Source organism: Sinohyriopsis cumingii, chromosome 15, assembly GCF_028554795.1.
Source record: "Sinohyriopsis cumingii isolate HCF-2022 chromosome 15, ASM2855479v2, whole genome shotgun sequence".
Lineage (NCBI taxonomy): Eukaryota > Metazoa > Mollusca > Bivalvia > Unionida > Unionidae > Sinohyriopsis > Sinohyriopsis cumingii.
Window position 1 is genome coordinate 124,476,642 of NC_142975.1, and position 24,654 is coordinate 124,501,295.

The following is a 24,654-nucleotide window of genomic DNA, read 5'->3' on the forward strand; positions in this document are numbered from 1 at the left end:
ATAGGCTAATCAAGCAAAATGACTTGACTCTTCACTGAAAGTTATGAAAGGAAAAAAAAGGATCTTTCTTTATGTCAAATTTGGCATGTAATCATAGAAACTCTTTCACTGTTATGTCTGTGTCTCCAGTGAAGACAAAGTTCAAACTTTCTATGGATCTAAATGCATGCTCAATACATTCACCCATCCCCTTCATGTGACTAATGGCAAAATAGGCAAGGAGGGTGACTTTTTCTTAAACAAAGAGTAGACAGTAAGTCATTTTTATTTAACATCTCTTGTATTGCAGGATGAGTAACTTAAAATTGTTTGAGGCCTGCTAAACACATAGACAATTTGTGGCTCTCACAGTTGTGAGAGGATGATAAGTGAGGATCTCTGAGAATGGGGAAGATAAGCAAGATCCTTATTTGTGGCCATGCTGGAGTTGGGAAAACAGCCATGATTGAACAGCTGATCTATGGCAACCATTTGATTGGCACGGTAAGTAAGATCATACTGGAGTTCAGAAATGATTCTTATTGGACAGCAGTTCTATCTCATTGGACTATCTCATTGGACTATCTCGTTGGACAGCTGATCAGTGGTATGTTATGATCTGTCTCTGCCTTCATTGGATTTTGTTTCACCTCTCTGTCTCTGATAAATTGGACTTGTTGTTTATTTGGTTCCTTCCATGAAAATCATAAGTGATGATAATGGAAAACTTTTTTAATTTCAGAGATATTTAGTCAAGGTATTTTATCATATTGGCTTCTTTAATGTTTACACTGCTTGTTTTCTATTCCAATTATTTTGGAAGAAATTCATACATAGCTACAGGTATAAATTGCAACAAGTTTCATAACCATTTCGTATGTGTCAGTTTAACTCGAATATTTGCCAACCAGTAGATTACTGATCTGTACTGTTGCTGGAAAAGATGGAGGAATAACATAATCACAGATAAGCTGAAAGCTTGCTGGCATTCTGGTCTGATGCCCATCACCTATGTGACTGGTCTTATTCAGTTTAAATGGTGATAGTTTAAGTATTTTTCACACCATATTGTCCGATTAGATTTTAAATAACCGCTTCAGTTGCCTAAGTAGTTAGAGTGTCTGCCTTGTATGTGGTAGTTCGTGGGTTCGAACCCTGGCTGAGTCATACCAAAGACTTATACAAATGGTACTAATAGCTGCCTCACTAGGCGCTCAGCATTAAGAGGTTAGTGTTAGGACTGGTTGGCCTGGTGTCTGGATAATGTGACTGGCTGGGACATCATGCCATATGTCTGCTGCATGATGCCCCAGTGCTAGACATCACTATAAACTGCCACACTGCAGACATCATTGCCATATGACTGAAAAATTATTAAAGCTGTTAAAAATCCAAATCACAAACACACACACACACACACACACACACACACACACACACACACACACAAACACACACACACACACACAGCTTTTTAATTGTAAGGGTTATTTTCAGTAAAACATTCTTGGGACCCAGTCAAGGCGTTTTTAAGATGGAGTTTTTACCAATCAGTGCAGTGTAGAATTTTGTATAATATTCATAAAAACTATTTGAGTATCAGATTAGCCTGGTCTATATTTAAAAAAAAAATGCTTTCCCAGGGCACCTTGTGTGTTTATATGGAAAAACTCATTTAGGTATTTACTGTACCAAAGAAAACAAAATTCATGATAGTTTCATTTCATTCCATCATTCAGTGAGTTCTGATAGTTATTTATGTATTTTACATGCTTTATTATCTGTTTTACATCCTTTTGTCTTTGCATATTTCACCATGTGAATTTATGGTTTGAGGAATTTTACACTGTATGAGTAATAACTTCGTACATTTTGTTTCTACAGCCAATGCATTCAACCATTGAGGACATTTACACAGCGATGATAGAAACAGATCGTGGGGTGAAGGAAAAAGTCAGGATATTTGACACAGGAGGTTTGGTGAGTTATGCTTTTGTGCTAATGTGTATTTTAATATTGGGTTTGGATGCAGAGTGGTTTGTCTGCTACTTTGCTTTTCTTCTGTCACGAGTTTGATCCTTGGTGCCATCATAAGCAGTGGTTATTGTGCATGCAGTTTTCTCCAGATTGTATAGTTGTCTTGACCTGAAAGATGAACAACTTGCATGATATTTTTGCATACATTGTTAGAAGATGGTGCACAGTCTATGCAGAATAAATGAAGTTTAGTTACATGTAAGTTGGCATTTCATTTTGTGGGTAGTTTTGTTATTTGTCTGTTCATAATGTACACATTCAATTTACATAATTGTTCTAGTATTTGATGCAGATTTTCTATCTGTAGTTTCGTACAACACCTAGCTTGAGCTACTTATTTACTCTGCCATTTGCCTATTGATAGTCTTAGATGCACCAAATCTGGCTTTTATAAGTATCAATTCATTTTTGGCTCCATGTCAGCCAAACCTTGATTCCTATGTGTCTCATTGGTATGCCTTTATATGTCTCTTTGAAATTTCAATTATCTTCATGATTTGAGAGACAAGGAACATGTCCAAATCACATTGGTTTCCATGTTAAACACTGAAAGATAACAATATTTTTATACTTTTTTAAATGTATTTTGTTCTGAGTGAGTGAAAGAACTTTTTGATAATTCATATGAATACATCTTGTTTTAATGATTTTTGCACATCCCTACTGCAAATCCAGTTTGTTTTTGTATTTAGTTTCTGTATGTATAACATGTACATATTGTAAACAATAGTAAATCTAGATATGCATTCACATAGAACTCTGGGATATCAAGCTATGATCTCCTGTCAATTAACACTGTGATATTGGGCTATGATCTACTCTCACATTACATTCTTGGAGATCAGGCTATGATCTGCTGTCACATAGCACTCTGGGAGATCAGGCTAGATCTGTTGTCAATTAATGATGTGATATTGGGCTATGATCTACTCTCACATAACAATCTTGGAGATCAGGCTATGATCTGCTGTCATATAACACTCTGGGAGATCAGGCTAGATCTGCTGTCAATTAACGCTGTGATATTGGGCTATGATCTACTCTCACATAACACTCTTGGATATCAGGCTATGATCTGTCAATTAACACTGATACTGGGCTATGATTTACTCTCACGTAATACTCCTGGAGATCAGGCTATGATCTGCAGTCACATAACACTGGGAGATCAGGCTAGATCTGCTGTCAGTTAACACTGATATTGGGCTATGATCTACTCTCACATAACACTCTTGAAGATCAGGCTATGATCTGCTGTCCCATAACACTCTGGGAGATCAGGCTAGATCTACTGTCAATTAACACTGATACTGGGCTATGATCTACTCTCACATAATACTCTTGGAGATCAGGCTATGATCTGCAGTCACATAACACTGGGAGATCAGGCTAGATCTTGTGTCAGTTAACACTTTGATATTGGGTTATGATCTACTCTCACATAACACTCTTGGAAATCAGGCTATGATCTGCTGTCACATAACACTCAGAGAGGAGGCTAGATATGCTGTCAATTAACACTGTGATATTGGGCCATGATCTACTCTCACATAACACTCTTGGAGATCAGGCTATGATCTGCTGTCACATAACACTCTGGGAGATAACACTCTGGGAGATCATGCTATTACCTGCTATCACATAACACTTTGGGAGATCAGGTTGTTACCTGCCATGACATACTACTCTGGGAGATCAGGCTATGATCTGCCATCACATAATACTCTGGGAAATCCGGCTATTTTCTGTTGCCACATAACACTCTGGGAGATCAGGCTATGATCTGCCATCACATAACAGTCTGGGAGATCAGGTTATGATCTGCCATCACATAATACTCTGGGAAATCAGGCTATTACCTGCCATCACATAACACTGTGAGATCATTCTATGACCGGTCATCATATAACACTCTTGGAAATCAGACTATTATCTGCTATCACATAACACTCTGAGAGATCTAGCTATGATCTGCCATCACATAACACTCTGTGAGGACAGGTTTTGATCTGCTGTCATGTAACCCTAGGAGACCAGGCTATGATCTGGTATCACATAACACTCAGGGTCTTTGTAGATGTATCTCTACTATTACATAATGCTGAGAGATCATGGTCTGTTTAGATCTGCCATCACATAACTGTCTTGATGATCAGGGTCTGTGTCAACCTAGATTTGATATCATGTAATTTTGTGGGTGATTCTGGCTTGTGTAGACAAGATCTGTAGTCACATAACTCTATCATGTAATATATTGGGTGATCATTGTCTTTGTTCTTACAGTTCACTTAAAAATACAAAAAGATCCAACCTGGTGTTGAAATTCGTCTAAAATTTAAAGTCTAACCTTTAAAGAATGTTGAAGATACAGGAAATGTACTTTCTGGGCTTTTAGCATTATCCATGTATTTTATCATGTACTATGAATTTTCTCTGTTAGAAACCCAGAATCTGATTTTATTCTTGGTGTATATTGTTTCTTTGCAGGATGGTAACAAAACAGATTTACCGAAGCACTACCTCACTTTCCCTGATGTAAGTTTTTTTATGGCTGGATTGCTCTTTTTGATAGCAACTAATATAATGTGTCTTAAGTGTTGAAAAGAAGCATGCTGACAACTAACTACATATAATATAATAGGTTGTCAGTGTTGAAAAAAAGCCTGATGACAACTGACTACATATAATAACATAATAGGTTGTCAGTAATGAATAGAAGAGCGCTGACAACTGACTCGACAGAAGTCCTATATCAATACCAGTTTTAAAATTTGAATCTGTATTTAATTGTAGTCATTAAAATATGGATAATAGAACGTTCACAAGCTGTTACGTTGAATTGTAACAACACTGACAAGTTACCAGACTCACAAGAATCAGAATTTTATTTATTCTAATAGTGAATCAGAGCTTTATATGAAATTGGTTAAAATAAACAAAACAATGTTCAATCTCTATTGTTCTCACATGCTAATGGTATATTTATTTTAAATGAAATAATTGTCAGATATGCCTTGAATAAATGCACTCAATGAATGGAAATATATACAAAATTTGTATTCAAATTCATTGAACAATTTTAAAGATATGGCTGATTAATTTTAAACATATGTATAGATAATCTGGACTGTGTAAGCTGCCATGATGGATATAGCTGTGATATCACTAGGTAATCTGGGCTGTGTAAGCTGCCATAATTGATATAGCTGTGATATCACTAGGTAATCTGGGCTGTGTAAGCTGCCATGATGGATATAGCTGTGATATCACTAGGTAATCTGGGCTTATTAAGCTGCCATAATGGATATAGCTGTGATACCACTAGGTAATCAGGGCTGTGTAAGCTGCCATGATGGATATAGCTGTGATATCACTAGGTAATCTGGGCTTATTAAGCTGCCATAATGGATATAGCTGTGATACCACTAGGTAATCAGGGCTGTGTAAGCTGCCATGATGGATATAGCTGTGATATCACTTGATAATCTGGGCTGAGTTAGCTGCCCTGATGGATATAGCTGTGAAATCACAAGGTCACATCTGATCTATCACAGATACATTTACTATTTCAATAAAGTTTAGTTTGTAATTGTTGAAAACAAAAGTCACTCAGAATAATGATCTTAAACTACAGAGTAAATAGTGAAGAGGAATTTAAATTTTGGAAAGACATTAAGAACCAGTTTATAAGTTTGTCAGATTGGTGCAGCATACAACAGGAACCAAAAACACTTGTAAAAATGTTTGTAAACTTGGAATCTCAAATTAGTGATCCGTTTGGCATCCATGTGCATATCCGTCCATATGCCATTCTGCATGTATGTCTGACTACTTTCATCCACACCCTAGATTACTCTGTGTTGTTTACTTTCCATATGTTTCAATACTATTTTATCCCACCCCCTTCAAGTCTGGAATATAACTTCAGGATACATGTATCGTTATCATGTTTGTCCTGGTTCATGGGTCAACCCATGGGGTTAAGATTTTTCAGTTTTTCACAGCAACAGTAATGCAAGCTTGAAAGTAACTTTGATCTTAAAGCTTTTGTTCTTTGTACTTCAGTAATGTGATCAGTTCATTTGGCCTCAGAGTCATGTTATATAGTATGTGGATATAGATGTATACAAATGCATTTTACCAAAATTAGGTCAGTATGGCCTAAATTCACAGGTCATGCTTCCCTTTTTTTATTTTAAGCTGTTCATTTACGTCAGTTTCTTATTTATTATTGGTTATAAGTCATGCAGCTTTGTTCATGGATACAGTTGATAAAATTACTCCATTGTATTGAAGTTTCTTATTATGTGATGCAGCTCGGACTTTAAATAACATTTGTCAGTGTCTATACATTTTGATGGATATATAATGTCAGATTGACAAGAATAGGTCAGTTTGACCTTGATTTCACTTTAGGTTTTGCATTTTGCTCACTTGTTTTGTTCTGTTGGCAACAGAGTGATGGACATTGATATGTCAGTGTGTCTTGGTGAGATTAACTATTTCCACCAAAAGTGGGTCACTGTGAGATATATATTACAATTTTGGAGCTCATGGGCATGCATGGCTTGCAGCCCACAACCAGCTTCATGTTAACAACATATATATATATATATATATATATATATATATATATATATATATATATATATATATATATATATATATATATATATATATGTTGTATAATATCTTAAATATTAAAATTTTTAGCATATGCCTATGCCAGGAACCTTCCATTTTTCACTATGGCATTATTGTTAATGGAGATTTCGTCACAAACTAAGACTTTGATCACAACATTACTAAGATCTTCCAAAACAGTAGTTATTTTCAGTTGAGTGTCAACTTCTTGCAGAAGAGGAATGAACCAAGGTTACAATTCTGACTATTACAGCTTTTGCATATGAAGAGCTTTACATTCATATCGAAATCTTGTGCATTTAAGAAAGTTGTCCATGGTGGAAAAGAAAGTGGGAAATTATTCTTGACAAGAGTGCATAAAAAAATTGCTTAATTTTCACTAAATACTGAATTGTTCAAACATTTTACATTGAGTAAATTTATTTGTCAGAAGCATTTCATTTTCCTGAAATAAAGGACCACAAATCTGTAAGGAATGATTCAAACCTGTTTATCATGAAAAGGATCTTAAAAATGTATTTGATAAAACCTTTCAACCAAATTATATGTATATATATGTAACTCAAGCAAATGAGGACTCCTCTAGAATATTCACAAGCCCAATAGGAGACATATTTCTTGTTGATAAAGGGCAATAACTCTAAAGAACATGGCCAAATTTACTCGGCCAGTTTCTTTATGAGATTAAATGTCACACCAAATTTGTTTCAAACAAAACCATGCTAGATTGTTCTCCATATTGCACATTTTGATATATGAACAGATAGGTGCTGTTTTTCTTTTTTTCTTTACCAATTTGGGATACAACTAAACTTAATGTACTGTAATTGAAGAATTGGTACCTCAGATGATAATATTTGTGTTTTTGCAGGTTGCCTTCCAGTAGAGAGAGTTCTAATATACTTGGACGCATTGCATTACTCCATCTTAAAGTGTTAGCAATCTACCCTATATACAGCTAAATGTTTTGTCATGAAGTCACTGGAAATACACATCATGTGTGTCAATGTGCCTGGAAATACACATCATTTGTGTCAGTGTGCCTGGAAATACACATCATTTGTGTCAGTGTGCCTGGAAATACACATCATTTGTATCAGTGTGCCTGGAAATACACATCTTGTGCATCAATATGCCTGGAAATACACATCTTAAATGTGCCTTCTGTTCTCACTTGGAATACACATCTTTTATAGCTACACTCCTACCAATTTCATAGACATTGGAAATAAACATCTTCAAAATCTCAAGGATATTTTGCAGATTTTAAGAGTCTCACAATCTTCATGAAAATGTTTTCCTTGTGAAAATGATTTACACATGAGTCACCAAATTTATTATGCATGATAGTAATTTGCAAATACACCATTTGATACTTGCTGATTTACTTAATGTGTCTTATTAATGACCATTGTTTTTACTATTATTGTTCACATAAAGCTTTATGCTGTATTTTGACACTTTGATATAAACGATGGTTTTTGTTTTATTTGTCACGATAAATTCGGGAAAATGTTATGTTTGTGAAAATATTATAATGGATGGTACGCTGTATGCTAAGCAAGATAACTGTTCATTGTTCTTTGAGTTTACCATGAAGTAATATGCTTGATCATTACTTGTGGTATTGGTGATAATTAATAAAGTAGTCATCTTAGTAGTGAATGCTCTGTTGTAATTGCTTTAAATCCCATGTCATTTGTTTATCTGTCTGCAGGGGTTTGTCTTGGTATATGACGTGACGAAATGGGAGTCCTTCCAGAAACTTGACAAGTTGAAGAAAGACATAGACAAGAGCAGAGATAAAAAGGAGGTATACACAAGCATTAAGTTGGAGAGGTCTTATTTGACCTTAGCCTTAACAAGGGGGAGTATAGGAGGAACTGGTTGCAGGGACTTTTTAAAAAAAATTGTCCATTGTCCCAATAAAAAAGTATTTTAAAATCGTACATAATTTTAATTTTAAACTAGTTAGTGCAGGAAAATTGCTGTTTTCTTTTCTTCCAACATGATGGCTGCAGGCCCAACTTCACGTCACACTTGGAAAGGGTTGGAGCAGTGAGTAAGATAGATCAGATGGTGTAACGGAAGTCTAGAGTTTAAATCCTAGCTTAGCTGAATATTGTTCTTCATTGTGAGATTGAAAAACAGAGCGTCATTACTGGGTTTTTGTCTGTTATCATACTGGTAGTATTTATAGTGTTGAGAAATATGTGTCACAATAATGTTTATGAAAGTTGAGGTAAATTGACTATGATTTAATTAATATGCAGATTTTCATGAATTGGAATTGTCCGTACTAAAGTAATTACTCTTTTTTTTTGTGCTATAGAAATACATGCAAAATTGCCCATTTTGTGTTCTCCCATACTGACCTAATCACTTATATCCATTTATAATTGTTATTACTCACAAAAACTTTATGCACACGTTTGATATTAGGAAAATGTTTGAAAAACATGAGTGCATTTAAGTTAAAAACAAATTATCAGAGTTTTAGGCCTTTTTTTTAGCAATTGTTGCCATGAGTGACAGTAGCTATTTATCCATGAAAATATCTAACATAATGTATGGATTAAGGAGCACTGCATTAGCTACTGTTCCATACTGAATAGACATATGAGAGTGAAGGCAGTTACCATGTCTGATTCAATCATTAGTCATTTTGAAAATGAAAAGATTTGTTCACTGCATTTTTAAGTTTGTTTATCACAGCTGTGTTTCACTATTCCATTGATTTTCACTATTCCATTGAGCAAACAGAAGACAAGTGCTCAATTTGTTACTAAATATGTTCTTGTATATAACTCTTTGCTAAATAAGCCATATAAAACCAATCGGTCCCACCTATTGAATGGAAAAGATAAAAGCTTTGCCTTTAAAAAGTTTTCATGTTATTTATCTCCTAATATAGAATTGTCAGGAGTTTTGTTTTCCCATGGTCTTTATAAACTTTTAAACAGAACTAATCGCAGTCGAAATAAAGAAGTAGAATCAGGGATTTTTTAAAAAATACATGTGCAAAAGGATGTCTGTTCCATTTTTGATTCAGATCTCCATATTAATGCCAAGTGTTGGCAATGTTATCTAATCAATCCTAAATAGTGCAGTAGACTATCAGTTTAGTGCCCAGAAATACATAGAAGTAAATATCGGTATACATATACACATCATTACACGGTATCTTATATTTTTTTCTTCTTCAAAATGACAGATCCATGAAAGTATCTTCAAATATCCATTTTCTAACCGAACCATGAAATGAAACACCCACAAATATCCATTTTCTAACCAATCCATGAAATTAGGAACCCACAAATATCCATTTCTAACCAAAACCATAAAATTTAAAGTGATTCACAGCATGTCGCATATTAAGGTCATATACAGTGTCAGCAAGCATAACATCTTTTGACAGAACTTTTTAAATACTGCTGTATGGTTCTGTTCTACAGGTTCACATCATAGCAATAGGTAATAAGAATGAGTTGCAGGAAGGGAGACAAGTGGACATCAACACAGCACAGGCCTGGGCCACCCGGGAAAAAGGTAGGGATGTCATTATTATTCACAATATTTATGTATCTGAATATTTATGTCCACTAATTCGTTCATAATTGTAATGGGGTGGGTGTTTTTTCTTTAGAAAATGAATCAGTTTGTGTTTTAAAAACTCTTTTCCCCATCAGTAAAAACAATCTTTATCAAAATGAATTACAAAAACAATATGTGTGACATCTGTTTCTCCCCTCCAATCACTGCCATTAGTTATTTTTTTATATACATAAATGGATATGACACCCAAGTAGATTCACTTACGAAACAGAACACACTGCTGCAGTGAAATCTTTGGCAAATGCCAGATTTTGAAAACATTATGAAGCTTGTTTGAAAATTATTGAATAGATCTATGTATAATGGTACCTTAGCACGCTTGTATTGCACACAATAGAAAAAAGGTGAAATATCATTGTGTGAAAATTCCACATTCACCGATACATGAATTTCAGCTTTTTATTAATGGCATTTTTGGGGGAACATATGGCTTAATAAAGAAGCAGACAGAGAAATTAATTACCTTGCTAGGTTAAGCAACAATTACAGTAGACACCAGAAAAATGTGTGATTACAACATCTTGCTCACTTTGGAATGTGTGACAAACAAGAATTTCAAGTTGGCCACCATGGCAGCCATTTTGTGCAATCAGACTTGCATCACTTTCATTTTAGACAAACTTGATATACTGAGAAGTGTTTCAATGGAATCTCAAAGTCAGTACAGCCTTCCATCCTGATGGCCATCTTATGAGGACAAATTATATATTGATAACTCATTTAGACCAACTGTTAAAAGAGAGTAGCATTAACAAGATTCTAGAGATGGACTCTGTAATGGTCATATTTGATGTCTGAGAGGCACAATTTTTTAATTTAGTACCAAATGATCCTCAAGATAAAACAGTTTGCCAAGTTTTATCAGTTTTCTTCTGGAGTGTATGAGTAGTGGCAATTAAAAACAGTTGCTAGTGGATGTCAGGGAAAAATGCTAAAATACAAACTCTTTTGGGGACTTTAATTATTTGAGCAGAAATATTTGCTTAATATACATTACAAGTACCTACACTGAGTCATAAGGCATTCTTTTGGAAAGATTGAAAAGTTATCCGTGGACAATATCTTTTGTTCTGTGTTACTATGTTCTTTGTAACTATGTCTTATGTTTCTATTTTCATTATTACTTTATTTCCTGGGGCCCCAGAGTGGCCGAGTGGTCTAAAGCACTCACTGTTACGGATCACTGCCATCTCATCTCTGCCTGTGTGGGTTCAAGTCTCGGATTTGGCCTATGTGGGTATGTGAGAAAGCTTGCCAGTAGCTTCTCATTGGTTAGTGGTTCTTTCTGGGGTTTTCCAAGGTTCTTCCTCCACCATTAATACTGGCCGCCATGTATAGCCTATCCTGTGCTGTAAAATGGCGTTAAACCCCAGAACAACAACTAAAATGACTGCTGCCTTGTGCTACAAAAAATCAGCCTAAATTAGTCTAAAGTACACTGTCCATAGCAGCTATTAAAATAGAGAAAATGAATTTTGCCAGACTAGACAATACCACCTTCTGAAAGTGCAAAGAATGAATTATCAAATATATAAAATGTATTAATTAAAAGTTATTGGCTCTTTTTTATACAATTTATCTCTGAAGTTCAGGAAGTGAAAATGGGGCCCCTTCATTTTAGTTAGCAGTGTGCTCAGATCATGTACAGTTTCCAAAAGTACATTATCCAAAGAAATAACATCCACATTACATTAATGTAACATAGATGTATGCCAACATTCTCCCCATTGTGCATGTTTTAAATGCAAATAACTTCACCTTACATATGTCACTCTCTCAAAAGTACATAATAACTGGTGAGCACTCCCTTAAAGAGAACATTGGTATTATTATTGTACAATTTAATTTTGATTGTATGGCTGAAACATTTATGTCGCAAGCATCAAAACAGTCCTTTTGAATAATTCTCCTGTATTTCCCCCCACAGAATAGTATTTATGAGTGTCAGAGTCTCTGACAAGTCCAGCCCCCACCCCTTGATAAAAAGTATGCTGTTTTAAAAATGCACATTACATTTTGTCAACATAGCAAGCAATGATATGCTGAATGACAGGAACATGAAACTAGTCAGAATTATTTCTGAGATATCAACAATAAATTTTACAGTTTGAAAAGGGATGGAACAGATCAGGTTCATAGAGGTGAAAGGTCAATGCCTATTGTTTAATATAGAAGAAGCAAATATGCTTTCTCATCATTTTTTTTATTTCAGTGCAAATAAATGAAAACAAACATTTTCACTATATATTTTTTTGCTTTTTGCAACAATTTTAAATTTGACTCTATTCCTATATTCTAAGACTTATAATTTCCCCTAATTAAGGTCACTACTCACACAAACATACCTCATTGCAAATTATGTAAGCAAGAGCAAAATGAGCACAATTAGCGTATTTTCATGCTTAACATCAATATGAATGTACCATTTTATTCAGAACATCATACCTAATGATATATTTTTATATTTGTTTTAAGGTGGCGCTCTACAGTTTCATATTTTGCATAGGGTTAGAATTTTAAAGAAAAAGAATTCCCCTAGCTTTCCTCACAGTTTATACTGGCTACTTAAAAAGACCTTGTACATCTTAGGTTTAATTCAAAGAACCTTTAATTCCCTTTATTTTGGTGTATGATTGATGGGTGTAATATGGGTTATAGAGTATACAGCTTGGCCTTACTCCAGATGTGCACCTTTCAAAAAGTGCTAGCTCCACTTGGTCATTTTCACTTCCTGAACTTCAGAGGTAAATTGTTTAAAAAAGAGCCAATAACTTTTTTTAATATATTTTATATATTTGGCAATTCATTCTTTGCACTTTCAGAAGCTGGTATTGTCTAGTGTGGCAAAATTCATTTTCCCTATTTTAATAGCTGCTATGGACAGTGTACTTTAAACTAATTCAGGCTGATTTTTTGTAGCACATGGGAGCTGTCATTTGAGTTAGCAGTGTGCTTAGATCATATACTTTCCAAAAGTACAATATCCAAAGAAATATCATCCACATTACATTAATGTAACATAGACATATGCCAACATTCTCTCCATTGTGCATGTTTTAATTGCAAACAACTTCACCTTACATACACCACTCTCTCAAAATTACATAATAACTGGTGAGCGCCCCCTAAACAGTAATCCTCATGTCCATAAATACATATGTCTGGCACAGCCTCTACAAAAATCTTATGAATATAAATTGTATTTCATTGCAAGACAGAATTATGTGGATGTAATTTGTATTGCAGTGTTAGACAGAAGTGTGTGAATGCAGCTTGTATTGCAATGTAAGACAGAATCTTGTGAATGTAATTTGTATTGCAGTAAGACAGAATCTTGTGATTGTGATTTGTATTGCAGTGTAAGACAGAATCTTGTGATTGTGATTTGTATTGCAGTGTAAGAGTCATGTGACTTGTATTGCAGTGCAAGAAACAATTATGTGACTATTATTGCACTGTAAGACAGAATCTTGTGAATGTAACTTCTATTGCAGTGAGACAGAATCTTGTGAATTTGATTTATATTGTAGTGTAAAACAATCTTATGAATGTGACTTGTATTGCAATGTAAGACAGAATCTTGTGAATGTTATTTGTATTGCAGTATAAGACAGAATTTTGTGAATTAATTTGTATTGCAGTGTAAGACAGAATCTTGTGAATGTTATTTGCATTGTAGTGTAGACAGAATCTTGTGAATGTGACTTGTATTGCAGTGTAAGACAGAATCTTGTGAATGTGATTTGTATTGCAGTGTAAGACAGCATCTTGTGAATTAATTTGTATTGCAGTATAAGACAGAATTATGTGAATTTGTATTGCAGTGTAAGACAGAATCTTGTGAATGTTATTTGTATTGTAGTGTAAGACAGAATCTTGTGAATGTGACTTGTATTGCAGTGTAAGAATCTTGTGAATTAATTTGTATTGCAGTATAAGACAGAATTTTGTGAATTAATTTGTATTGCAGTGTAAGACAGAATCTTGTGAATGTAACTTGTATTGCAGTGCAAGACAGAATCTTGTTAATGTGATCTGTATTGCAGCTTTCATGGATTGCTGTGAAATTTGATATATATTATGATCATCACTTTAACATATCCAGGGATTGAATTTAACACAAATTTCTTTGTAGCTCGAAGGACTAGTATACTGAGAAATTTACTAGTCCTGCCAAATCTTTACTAGTCCTGTCCACAAAACAATGTATCACACTTGTATTGAGATTAGCAAACATTTTATTTCATAAATAGCATTATCATATAAGATGCATAAGTACAGAAGTACAAATCCTACATCAAATCCATCAACCATTCAATTCACATTTCTTGTTTCTCAAGATAATCTGGATCCAATTCCAGAAAGGGATCCAGGTGTCCTTTCTCGCCCTCCACCTGCACTCTGGGTCCATATGGGGTTTGTTCCAACTCCCTGAAACATTCCACAAATGCATTGCTGTTATGGATCATATGTTGGAATATCATTTGTATGAAACATTATAAAGAGTAGGTCGGACAGAATCAAGGTTGTGAACATGATCTCCAGTCACTCTTCACCATTTCATCTCTGAGAAACCCCTCTCAGCATTGGCACAGTGGGCTGGTATTGTCAGGATAAGGTCAGTAAATGCCAGGATATTCTTGCGGTCATCAGCACACGATTTTACAGCTGTGGGCCAAGTCTGCAAGAAACCTTGCTTCATTTATACCTATGACAAAATTTCTGCCTTTCACTTTCAGCCATGTAGTGAGTAAATGTAACAACCTGTTTATTATTTCTGTAAGTCTCTCCAACACTCAATTCCTTTCATCTTACCCAGCTGACACATCCATACAAAATCAATGAAGGCTCTTCTGTTCTTTATGATAGCATGTGCATTTCTAAACAAATTAACGAGCCGGTCAAACACATTCCAATTTAAACTTTCCCAGCGGTCGATTCTTCTGGTGGTATCTGCACAGCTGCTTTTCTCTCTTAACTCTTTTTGTGTTGCCCACAGCTTTCATGTATGTTTACCAATTCAGTTTTAAAGTTCGAACAACCCGCAACAAAACTGGATGTTTTCCGTGTTTGTTTTTGAGAATTATGTATACCAGTTACTCTGCATAAAGTTCTTTTCATCATAATTCAGCCATTCCCTGTCTATTGTCCATGCCTTCTGAAATGTTTGATTATGCTTTTCCGTATCATAAGAATTACCCCTCTTTTTTATGTCATTTTCATTCAACGTTTGCTTTTTTCCAGTGGCTGAACACCTATAAAATGCCACATTTTTGCCTGTCTTATAAGGAGGGAATTGTGCCTTGTTTTGAAATACAAGATGTTACAGTGTAGCTGACTTGAATTATTTAAAGTAAGAAAAGGAATGGCACAGTGTCCTTTATATAAGAAAGTCAGAGCAAGAAACACGTTTCAAGACACGTGCCTTTGCCCCCCTCCCCAATTAAATGGCCTCTCCCCAATAAAGACTTGACTTCAGCAGATGTTCTGCATGATCAAAGCAGTGGCTATTGTAAACACTGTTATAAAATATTAGCATCAGAAGATAATGTTAGTTTCAGCTTGGAAAAGGTGTGTTCATATCAAACAAAGCCATCTGACTCGGTGCATTGTATTTAACAGCTCCAGTTACAGTCTCATCATTAATAGCATAAGTTTGGTAATTGTTCCTAATTAATCAGACCTCAATGTATTGTTGAAATTAATAATAAGGCAGAAAGTTTTCTTAGACGACCATGCTCAGAGATTTTAATTCCCAACAAATGTACGGCATTCTGCTTGGATATATCCACGTGTATTCAAATTCTTTGTTCATTCTTGTAAGGGAAAAAAATATAATAAAAACTACTCTTATCAGCCTAGAAAAAGTAGTTGTATGGAAAGGATGTTTCAATAACATAATCATTATAAACTGAACTAATTCTTATAATTATTTCAATGCAAATGAAAAATTTTGCAGTTTCCCATTTGTGACTGTTAGAGCATTTGGTTATCGAGCAAAAAAAAATTAATTAGGATTAATTACCAAACTTATGTTGTTAATGATGGGACCATAATTTGCGCTGTTAAGCGAAATGCACAAAATCAGATGGCTTCTTGCTATAGAAATGCACTTTTCCTAGGCAGAAATTAACTTCATCTTCTCATGCTAATATTTTATAACTTTGCAATGGCCACTGCTTTGATTCTACAGAACATCTGCTGAAGTCAAGTCTTTATTAGGGAATGGCGTAAACAAACACTGCCTGTTGATAACCAAAACTTACTAGCCCATCGGACTAGTAACATTATAAAAGCTACTAGTCCGACAAGAAATCTACTAGTCTCAGGCTAGCAGACTATACCGCTCTTTTCGAGCCCTGCATATCGATAAATCTTTTCTTGCAAGACTTTGTAAGTGTTATTGCCCTTCATTACTTACAACTGGCTGCAATGCAAGACAGAATAGCTTAATAAATTGCTGTGAAATTTAGTTCATATACGGTCATCATTAGTAGATAGACTTGTTGACCAATCATTTGTGTTTGCACAGTTTCTGCAAGAGTTATGCCTTTTTTTTTTACAAATGTTTTAACTACAGACTCATCTTTATCGTGGGCTAGGGTTGGGATGCAGGAGAGTCGAGAAGTATTTTTGTGAGCACCTGTCTTATCAATCCTCTTGTTTTGAATCTAATTCATACTACTTTCTTTCAGTTCGTCTCTGGGAAGCCACTGTAACAAACACAAAATCTCTTGTGGACCCTTTTGTATGGTTAACTTCCAGAATAACACAGCCTCAGAGTAAGTTTCAAGTTATGTATTTGATTATGCAAGCTTTTTGTGAGCAAGGAATTTTTTTCAGATTTGGAGATCATGAGATCAAAGATAAGGTCATCACTGTTTCAGTTTCGTTATTTTACTACCGTACATAGTTTACATTCATATAAAATTGTATGTGTTAAGGTTCTTTCTGGGTAGGAAAGAATACCATCACCTACACTTGAAAAATTTAAATGGCCATACAGTGTTAACCCTTTCCCTAAACTTTCCTCTGGCTTGAATGAAGAGCAACTTACAAGTTTTTGGCCCTACAATTCACTGGTGCTCCATATTTGCTTTTCATAATCTTGTAACATTTTCAGCAAACCAGATACTTTAATGTTTTGTTGACCCAACCAGAAAATTGTCAGCATTGGATCATTGACCACTGGGTAGGCCAGGTCAGAGACATTCTGTTTAACTGAGTAGTTTCTGCCTTCAGGACTGAAATAAGTAATAATGATGAATATTCACAAACAGGCCTTACTGGTATTGTTTTTCAGATCATTTTGTAAGATTCTTTTTATCACAATAAAAATATACAGTAAATCAAAGACATTTTATCCAGTATTGATGAACTTAAACATTTTAAACCAGTAGATATGGATGCCATTTTAAATTTGAAAAAATGATTTAAGAGTCAGCAGAACTTGTGAAGGGATCTCTTGCTTTTCTTAGGTTCACTAGTCTTTTGCATTGTAACTTATGTGCATTGAATGCTTTTGCATTAAATTGGTACAGATTCAGTCTGATAAGTTTCTATTTACTTAAGGTATACATAGTTAAGTGGCAAAGTTGTGGTTACTCAATAATGGAGTCCAAATTAAACAGGCATAGTTTGTTTTGATGATGTATGTAGCTGAACACTGGTTGGGAGGCATATAAAATATTGGTTGGGAGGCAGACACAACAATTACTCCACAACCTTCCTTTCGATTTCCTTTGTTAGGTGGAAAGATATAGGAATTGTGGAGGTAGGAAGTCCAAGAACTGCCCCATAATCTCTTTGTACAGCAACCTTTGCCTTGTACATCATCTCCAGAGGCCGAGTGGTCTAAAGTGCTCTCCGTTATGGATCACTGCCATCTCACCTCTGCTGCGTGGGTTTGAGTCTAGGCTTCGGCCAGTGTGGGTATGTGAGAAAGCTTGCCAGTAGCTTCTCATGGGTCAGTAGTTTTCCCGGATTCTTCCTCCATCATTAATACTGGCCGCCATGTATAGCCTATCATGTGCTGAAAAATGGCGTTAAACCCCACAACAACAACATCATCATCTCCGATTAACTCTCAATGGCATGATGACTGGAGACAGTAGATATAAAATGTTCACTGTTCAGACAAAAAGCCAGCTGTGATTCCAATCTTTTACATGAATACAATTGGCTATTCAGTTTTGGGGATATTCAAGGGGATAGGAAACAAGGTTTCCCAACCCCCACTTCTCTGCTCTCTCAAGGTTGACTCATTTTCCTGACCAGCTGCAGACAACTAGGTAGGTGCTAGACTGTTTCCAAATAGCATTGGATTGGTCTCTTTCCACCAGCTAGTTGGGTGATCCAGATTGTGTCAGAGGGGCTTTGGTTCTCACTTTGACAACCCCCTCCCCTTTAGTCATCTCAACTGATTTACGGATCCAAAGTACTGTTAGACTTCTGTAGCAAGACATTTGGATTCTCATCAAGAAATGGGTAGTAGAGATTGTTCAAACTCAGTATTCCCCCGATTTGTTCTCCAAGCCTTTTCTGGTTAGGAAGGCCATTTCGAGATGGAGACAGCAAGATCAGTCTGACCCTCCATCTGTCCAAACGAATTTGCAATTGGTCTTGATCTTACAAACGCATATTTTCATGTTTGTGTCCATCCATCCTTACAGCAATTCCAATGGTTTAAATATCAAGGAAATTCTTATCAGTTTTGCATGTTCTCCTGGTTTGAACATGTGTTCCCGGGCCTTTAAGAAACAATTCCCTGTATTGTGTTACATATATTTGATTTAATTTATATTTGATTTGATTTGACTGTTTGTGGGTTTTGGAGTCTTTTTGTTTTCTTTACATGTCAATGTAATGTAATTTTGTTTACTAGGAATTTGATATTTTCCAGAAAATTGTTTGACCCGAACGTTTCCATAAATACCTAATAATAGAAACACTTGTTTCTGTTTTTGACTTAGTTCCTGGCCTTGATTGAGGGTCAAGTAAACAACTTTTTTCTAGGAGTAAAATGATTGGTTCTTATCAAGGACATACAGGAGCTATGTGACTTTTACATGTAAACATGATCACGTCATCCTCTATTTCGCAATTAGGCTTTTCTGAATTACTTAGTATTAATAGTGATGTTTAGAGGTAGAGACTTGATAGTCCGGGCTCTTAAACACTTGATGTCAGGTTGTTTTCTTCTGTTGTGACCAGTATTGAAGTATTGGAGTTTTTGAGTTATATGTTAATTCTTCTGATTTCTTGGACTCCTGAAGATTAATTCATTTCTCTGAAAATATTGTATGCATACAGAACTCTTGAAAAACAACTTTCTTGAAAATTTTAATTGGATTTCCAAGACCGGAGGATTAATTATTATGTTTCTACAAGGTACTGTAGACGTCAACACAGTACAGGCTACAACATACATAATCGCCTTCCATCTTTGATTCTTCGTTGGGACTCAAACTTGTTACCCTTAGAACATTTCGATATTAGGACTTTAAAAATTTTACTTGTGGATTATTCTTGTATTATTTTTGGATTTGATTCTGGAAACCGTAAGTTCTCATATTTGTTTCATATTTACAGTATTTTTCCAGGGAAATAATTTGTTACATTTTTCAAAGCTTGTTGTTTTCACTCTTTCTTGTGTTACTGTTTATTCGCGCCTAAGCACATAACATAAGAATCCTAATTCCTGTTTCATGATTATTTCCACAGCAGTGTATTTGAAAGACATCCTCCAAAAACAAATGATCAGTTCCATTCTAGTCAAAGGAAGGAACAATCTCATTTCCCTTTTACATCGTCTAGGTTTGCTGATCAATTGGGAAGTTACATCTTTGTCCATTTGAGTATGGATTTTCTCATCCACCTCAACCAGGTACATCTTCCTAATATTTAGGAGGTCTGAATTGCCATCCTTGCACGATCACAACCAGGGAGTTTCTGCAGCTCCTCAGATTGTTCTATGCAGCAGCAGATCTTTTCCTGCTGGATTTCCTCTAAATGCACCATATGCAGATGACCTTACTATCTTACTGGATTCCCTCATTACAGGATCAATGTAACGAGTGAGATAGTATCATTCCTGGAACAGTGACGCATCTTAGGTTGGCTCCCGACAGGAATATCTCTCGAACAGCCACACCCAGATGTGACCATGTACAGATGCAAGCACCTGTGGCTAAGCAATCCATCTGTTACTGGACTTGAACACTTTCAGTGACCAGTGGGGTCCAGAGGACACAGGTCTACATCAGTCTCTTGGAGATGAAAACTATCATCAGAGCCTTTCATTTTTAAACATCTTCAGAATGAGATGGAGACCGTCATGTCAGACAACTTGGTTTTGATGACATACCTCTTCAAACAGGTTGGTACCACAATCACCCCAGCTCTACTTTCTGGTCTGGACATTTCGTCATTGGTGTGCACAAAACAACATCGATGTTCATATCATATTCCCAGTAGACCAGTGTCTTGGCCAATTCTCTGTCAAGGAGGTAACAGATTTTCCATACAGATTGGCCCCTCCATCTGTTGGTTTTTCGTCAATTTGTCAGCTATGGGTGCATCTGATGATTGATCTTTTGTACAACCAGGTGGATTCACAAACTGTACTCCTGTATTTCCCCGGTTCCAGATCTCAAGGCTTGGTCTGTCGATGCTCCTTGTCTCACTTGGGAGAGTGTTCTCGATCTAGTGATAGATCTAGCCAGGACCATCCTCAACGGGCTGAATCTTCTCAAGCATCTCAAGTACTCTTAAACCACATGTTCCATCTTAACCCAGACCGTCATTTATTTCTTGTCCAGAGAGCCTTGCAACATAAATAATTCAACTGATCAATCTTAAAGCTAGAAGGCCCTCCACTTTAAATGCATATGATGGGAAAAGCACATTTTCAGGGACTGGCACAAAGTCAAACATTGTCCCTTTGTCTGCCTCTGGCCCCGCTGACTTTTATCTTTGCCTGTTTGAGGATAAAAGCTTGCCTCTGATTACTATTAAAGACATGTTCCATCATTATGATAAGGAGGATCTTGTCCAACTTGGACTTCATAAGGCATAAATTGCTTGCATTGTTTTCCCAAGTGTAATCTTTCCTGGCTTCTGACTTGGCTGAATTCAAAACCTGCCCCATGATAGCGCTTGCTTTGGCTTGCCACATCATGGAATTACATACCTTCACTGTTGATCCAGCCTACCCTCAGTTTCGATCAAAAGACTTGGTGGTTCTTACGATGCAACCGAGTTTCATCACCAAGAATTAGTTGCTGCTCAGAAAGTTGCCATAAGACCTGGTACATTTGCTCAGGTTTTATCTGAAGCTAGTTTTTAAACCTGGGAAAAAGGACATAACCCCTCAACCCCCTCAGTTTAAGTGGCAACCTCTGATATATCACTAGACGAATCACCTCTTAAAGATCTCTGCTTGTGAGATAAGAGTAATTTCTGTGAGTCTTGCCTTGACAATAACATTTCTATCAAGATATCAAGGCCATCAGTTCGCAGGCACAGTCAACCTTCTAAAGTTTTATTATGAGACTTAGCTCCACAGTGACCAACTCTGGACCGGGTAGATTCAGTCACACAAGCAACCACCAGACAAAATTGACATCAGCATAACCGTGGGACGAGCACCCTGTGCAGCTTGCACTGGTATCTCCCAGAAATGTTATAATAAAGATGATCTTATTATCTCTTATTTCCAGACATAAACCACATTGCCCCCAATTGTGCTGCTCATACTTATGAGAATGGATTAACATTCATATGCGGAATCCAATATTTTTTACTCAGAGTTATATGATTGATGCTCAACTTTCCCTCTGTGAAAGCAAACTTTTAGCAACTTACATTTCTACAAGAATACTTACCCATCACATTACTTAAATACCACCCAATATCTATGATGCAAGGATACTATTATATGATGTTCTTCTCACCTTAAACTGGTGTCACAAGGGGAGATAGTGTGAAAGAGATACTGCTCTTTGTCTATTATACACAATATGAATTTTCGTTTTTGGGAGGGCTGGATTCAGGAGGTAATAGGGCTTATATTCCTAACATTAATGGGATTGGGTGAGTATTCTAGGAGTAACATAATTTATTCATTGGGGCAGATAGTGTATTTTTGGAGTTTAAAAATGTAAGGCACAGTTGATTGTTTGCATTGTACTGAGTTGACATCGCTTTTCAAGCTGTACATAGTTATTTATCAATTCTATATCTACTATACCTCAGAAGAAGTTGATTATCAAAGAACTTGTTTATATTGGGAATTAATGAAATGTTTATATTATTTTATTATTATTTAATAGGTAAGTCTACTTTCCTACCAGGACGCAAGGCCAAGGGGACAACTAGCAGCACAAGTGTTGATATCTGATGAGGACTTCCTAAAACTCCTGATGGAAAACAATATCTTCGGAAGATGTCATTCATTTGAACCATTTAAACTTGCTGTGGGATAGAAAATTTGGAACTAATCAAGTTCAGATGTTGAAAACCCTGCCATGGACACAGAATGATTGAAAAGAATTACCAAGAACTGTTTAATAAAACTACACAGAGAAATTGAAGCATTTGTTGAGACCAACTGCAAACTGCACAGACCCATATCTGGGTCTCTGCAATTAGTTAGGAGTAATCATTAAAGAAAAAGATCATCACCCTGATCTGCTGGTGCATTGTTGTTTGCACTGGGAGTCGACTTACAAGCAAATGTATATGGCATCCAATTCCACAGTGTGCACTAATTAATTTTAATGATGAACCAAGTTTCTTAATTGCAAGTGTATGCAGCATGAAAAGATGTGACAAGCAAAAAAAAAATTCATGAAGTAAAAATTTAGATTTGGACCAAAAATTAAAGAATTTGATTGTATTTTTACTCAGAAAAAAAAGAGTAACTATTATTTGTATGTGTTATCTGACTGCTTAAAAGACTAATACTTCACCTTCTGAATGTTGTTCACAGAAAGCCATAAAATTTGTGAAATATGGGCTACATCACATTCATCACTTGAAATTTTTTTGCTTTGACCTAGTCCAATTGAGAAATAGGTATGGTGGCATACATAATTTTGCAACACCTTTATGTGAATTATGTAATTTTTCCATGCCATTAAAAGCAAAGGCATGTACAGCAAAATCAGCTATTTTGGTGGACCGTATAAAAAAAAAAATTTAGCTGAATGTTAAGCTACATTGTCAGTTTTGGTCAAGCTAGTCTGCCAGTTTAAAGCACTGCTTCGATATTACATGGCATCTTTCATAGTTATTAGAGAAAACAAGCCTTGTCTCACTTCCATGTATGACAGAAAGTCATAGGCAGTTCAACACAAGACAAAGCTACTGTGAATTGGCTATTTTTGTTGTGGAGTACCATTCCTGTCATGGTTGCACAAATTTAAAGACCCAACAAAATAATGCCAGGCCACACAAAAAAAGACAGCAGAATTCATAGTATCGTTAATTTCTCACAATCAGTAGGGCTGTTATCTTACTAGTGTTATGTTTTTAAAAAATTCAGATTTATTTACCTTTCTCACTGTTGTAACATTGTTTTGTAATTGTTTCATTATGATAGTATTTCACAATAACCTATATAATAATGACATAGGTTTACATCTTTCTTGACAGAATAAATGTATTCAGTATGTTTTCTTCATATTCATTTTTTACAAATACAAAACAATCTTGTTTATCCAGTCTTCTCAGAGGACCCCTCCCCAGGGGTATATTGAAGACTAATTTAAAAAAAACAGAAAGTCATAGGCGGTTCAACACAAGACAAAGCTACTGTGAATTGGCTATTTTTGTTGTGGAGTACCATTCCTGTCATGGTTGCACAAATTTAAAGACCCAACAAAATAATGCCAGGCCACACAAAAAAAGACAGCAGAATTCATAGTATCATTAATTTCTCACAATCAGTAGGGCTGTTATCTTACTAGTGTTATGTTGTTAAAAAATTCAGATTTATTTACCTTTCTCACTGTTGTAACATTGTTTTGTAATTGTTTCATTATGATAGTATTTCACAATAACCTATATAATAATGACATAGGTTTACATCTTTCTTGACAGAATAAATGTATTCAGTATGTTTTCTTCATATTCATTTTTTACAAATACAAAACAATCTTGTTTATCCAGTCTTCTCAGAGGACCCCTCCCCAGGGGTATATTGAAGACTAATTTAAAAAAAACTTTGGTTTCGACCAAATTTGCCTGCTCAGGTTAGCAACCTAGTCTGGATTAAAATGATGACCTGGATGGGAAAAAAGGGTTTATAAATAAAGTTCTATTGTTATAGTTGAGGAATAAGTATGAAACAATGGAACCTGCCAATAAAAGACAATA

The 24,654-nt window shown here is 35.5% G+C and overlaps 1 protein-coding gene across 2 annotated transcripts in view; it reads left to right on the plus strand.

The window, feature by feature from the left end:
- Positions 1 to 23,948, plus strand: part of LOC149782680 (NF-kappa-B inhibitor-interacting Ras-like protein 1) — a 29,723-nt gene extending 5,775 nt beyond the window's left edge. For both annotated transcript variants that reach the window (XM_089934168.1, XM_089934167.1), the window contains exons 2-8: positions 290 to 483; positions 1,864 to 1,959; positions 4,504 to 4,551; positions 8,378 to 8,473; positions 10,116 to 10,209; positions 16,971 to 17,057; positions 22,608 to 23,948. In XM_089934168.1, the coding sequence (XP_089790294.1) occupies positions 385 to 483; positions 1,864 to 1,959; positions 4,504 to 4,551; positions 8,378 to 8,473; positions 10,116 to 10,209; positions 16,971 to 17,057; positions 22,608 to 22,675 (588 nt within the window). In that variant the 5' untranslated portion in view covers positions 290 to 384 and the 3' untranslated portion in view covers positions 22,676 to 23,948. The remainder of the gene's footprint in view (positions 1 to 289; positions 484 to 1,863; positions 1,960 to 4,503; positions 4,552 to 8,377; positions 8,474 to 10,115; positions 10,210 to 16,970; positions 17,058 to 22,607) is intronic.
- Positions 23,949 to 24,654: the final 706 nt, after the last annotated feature.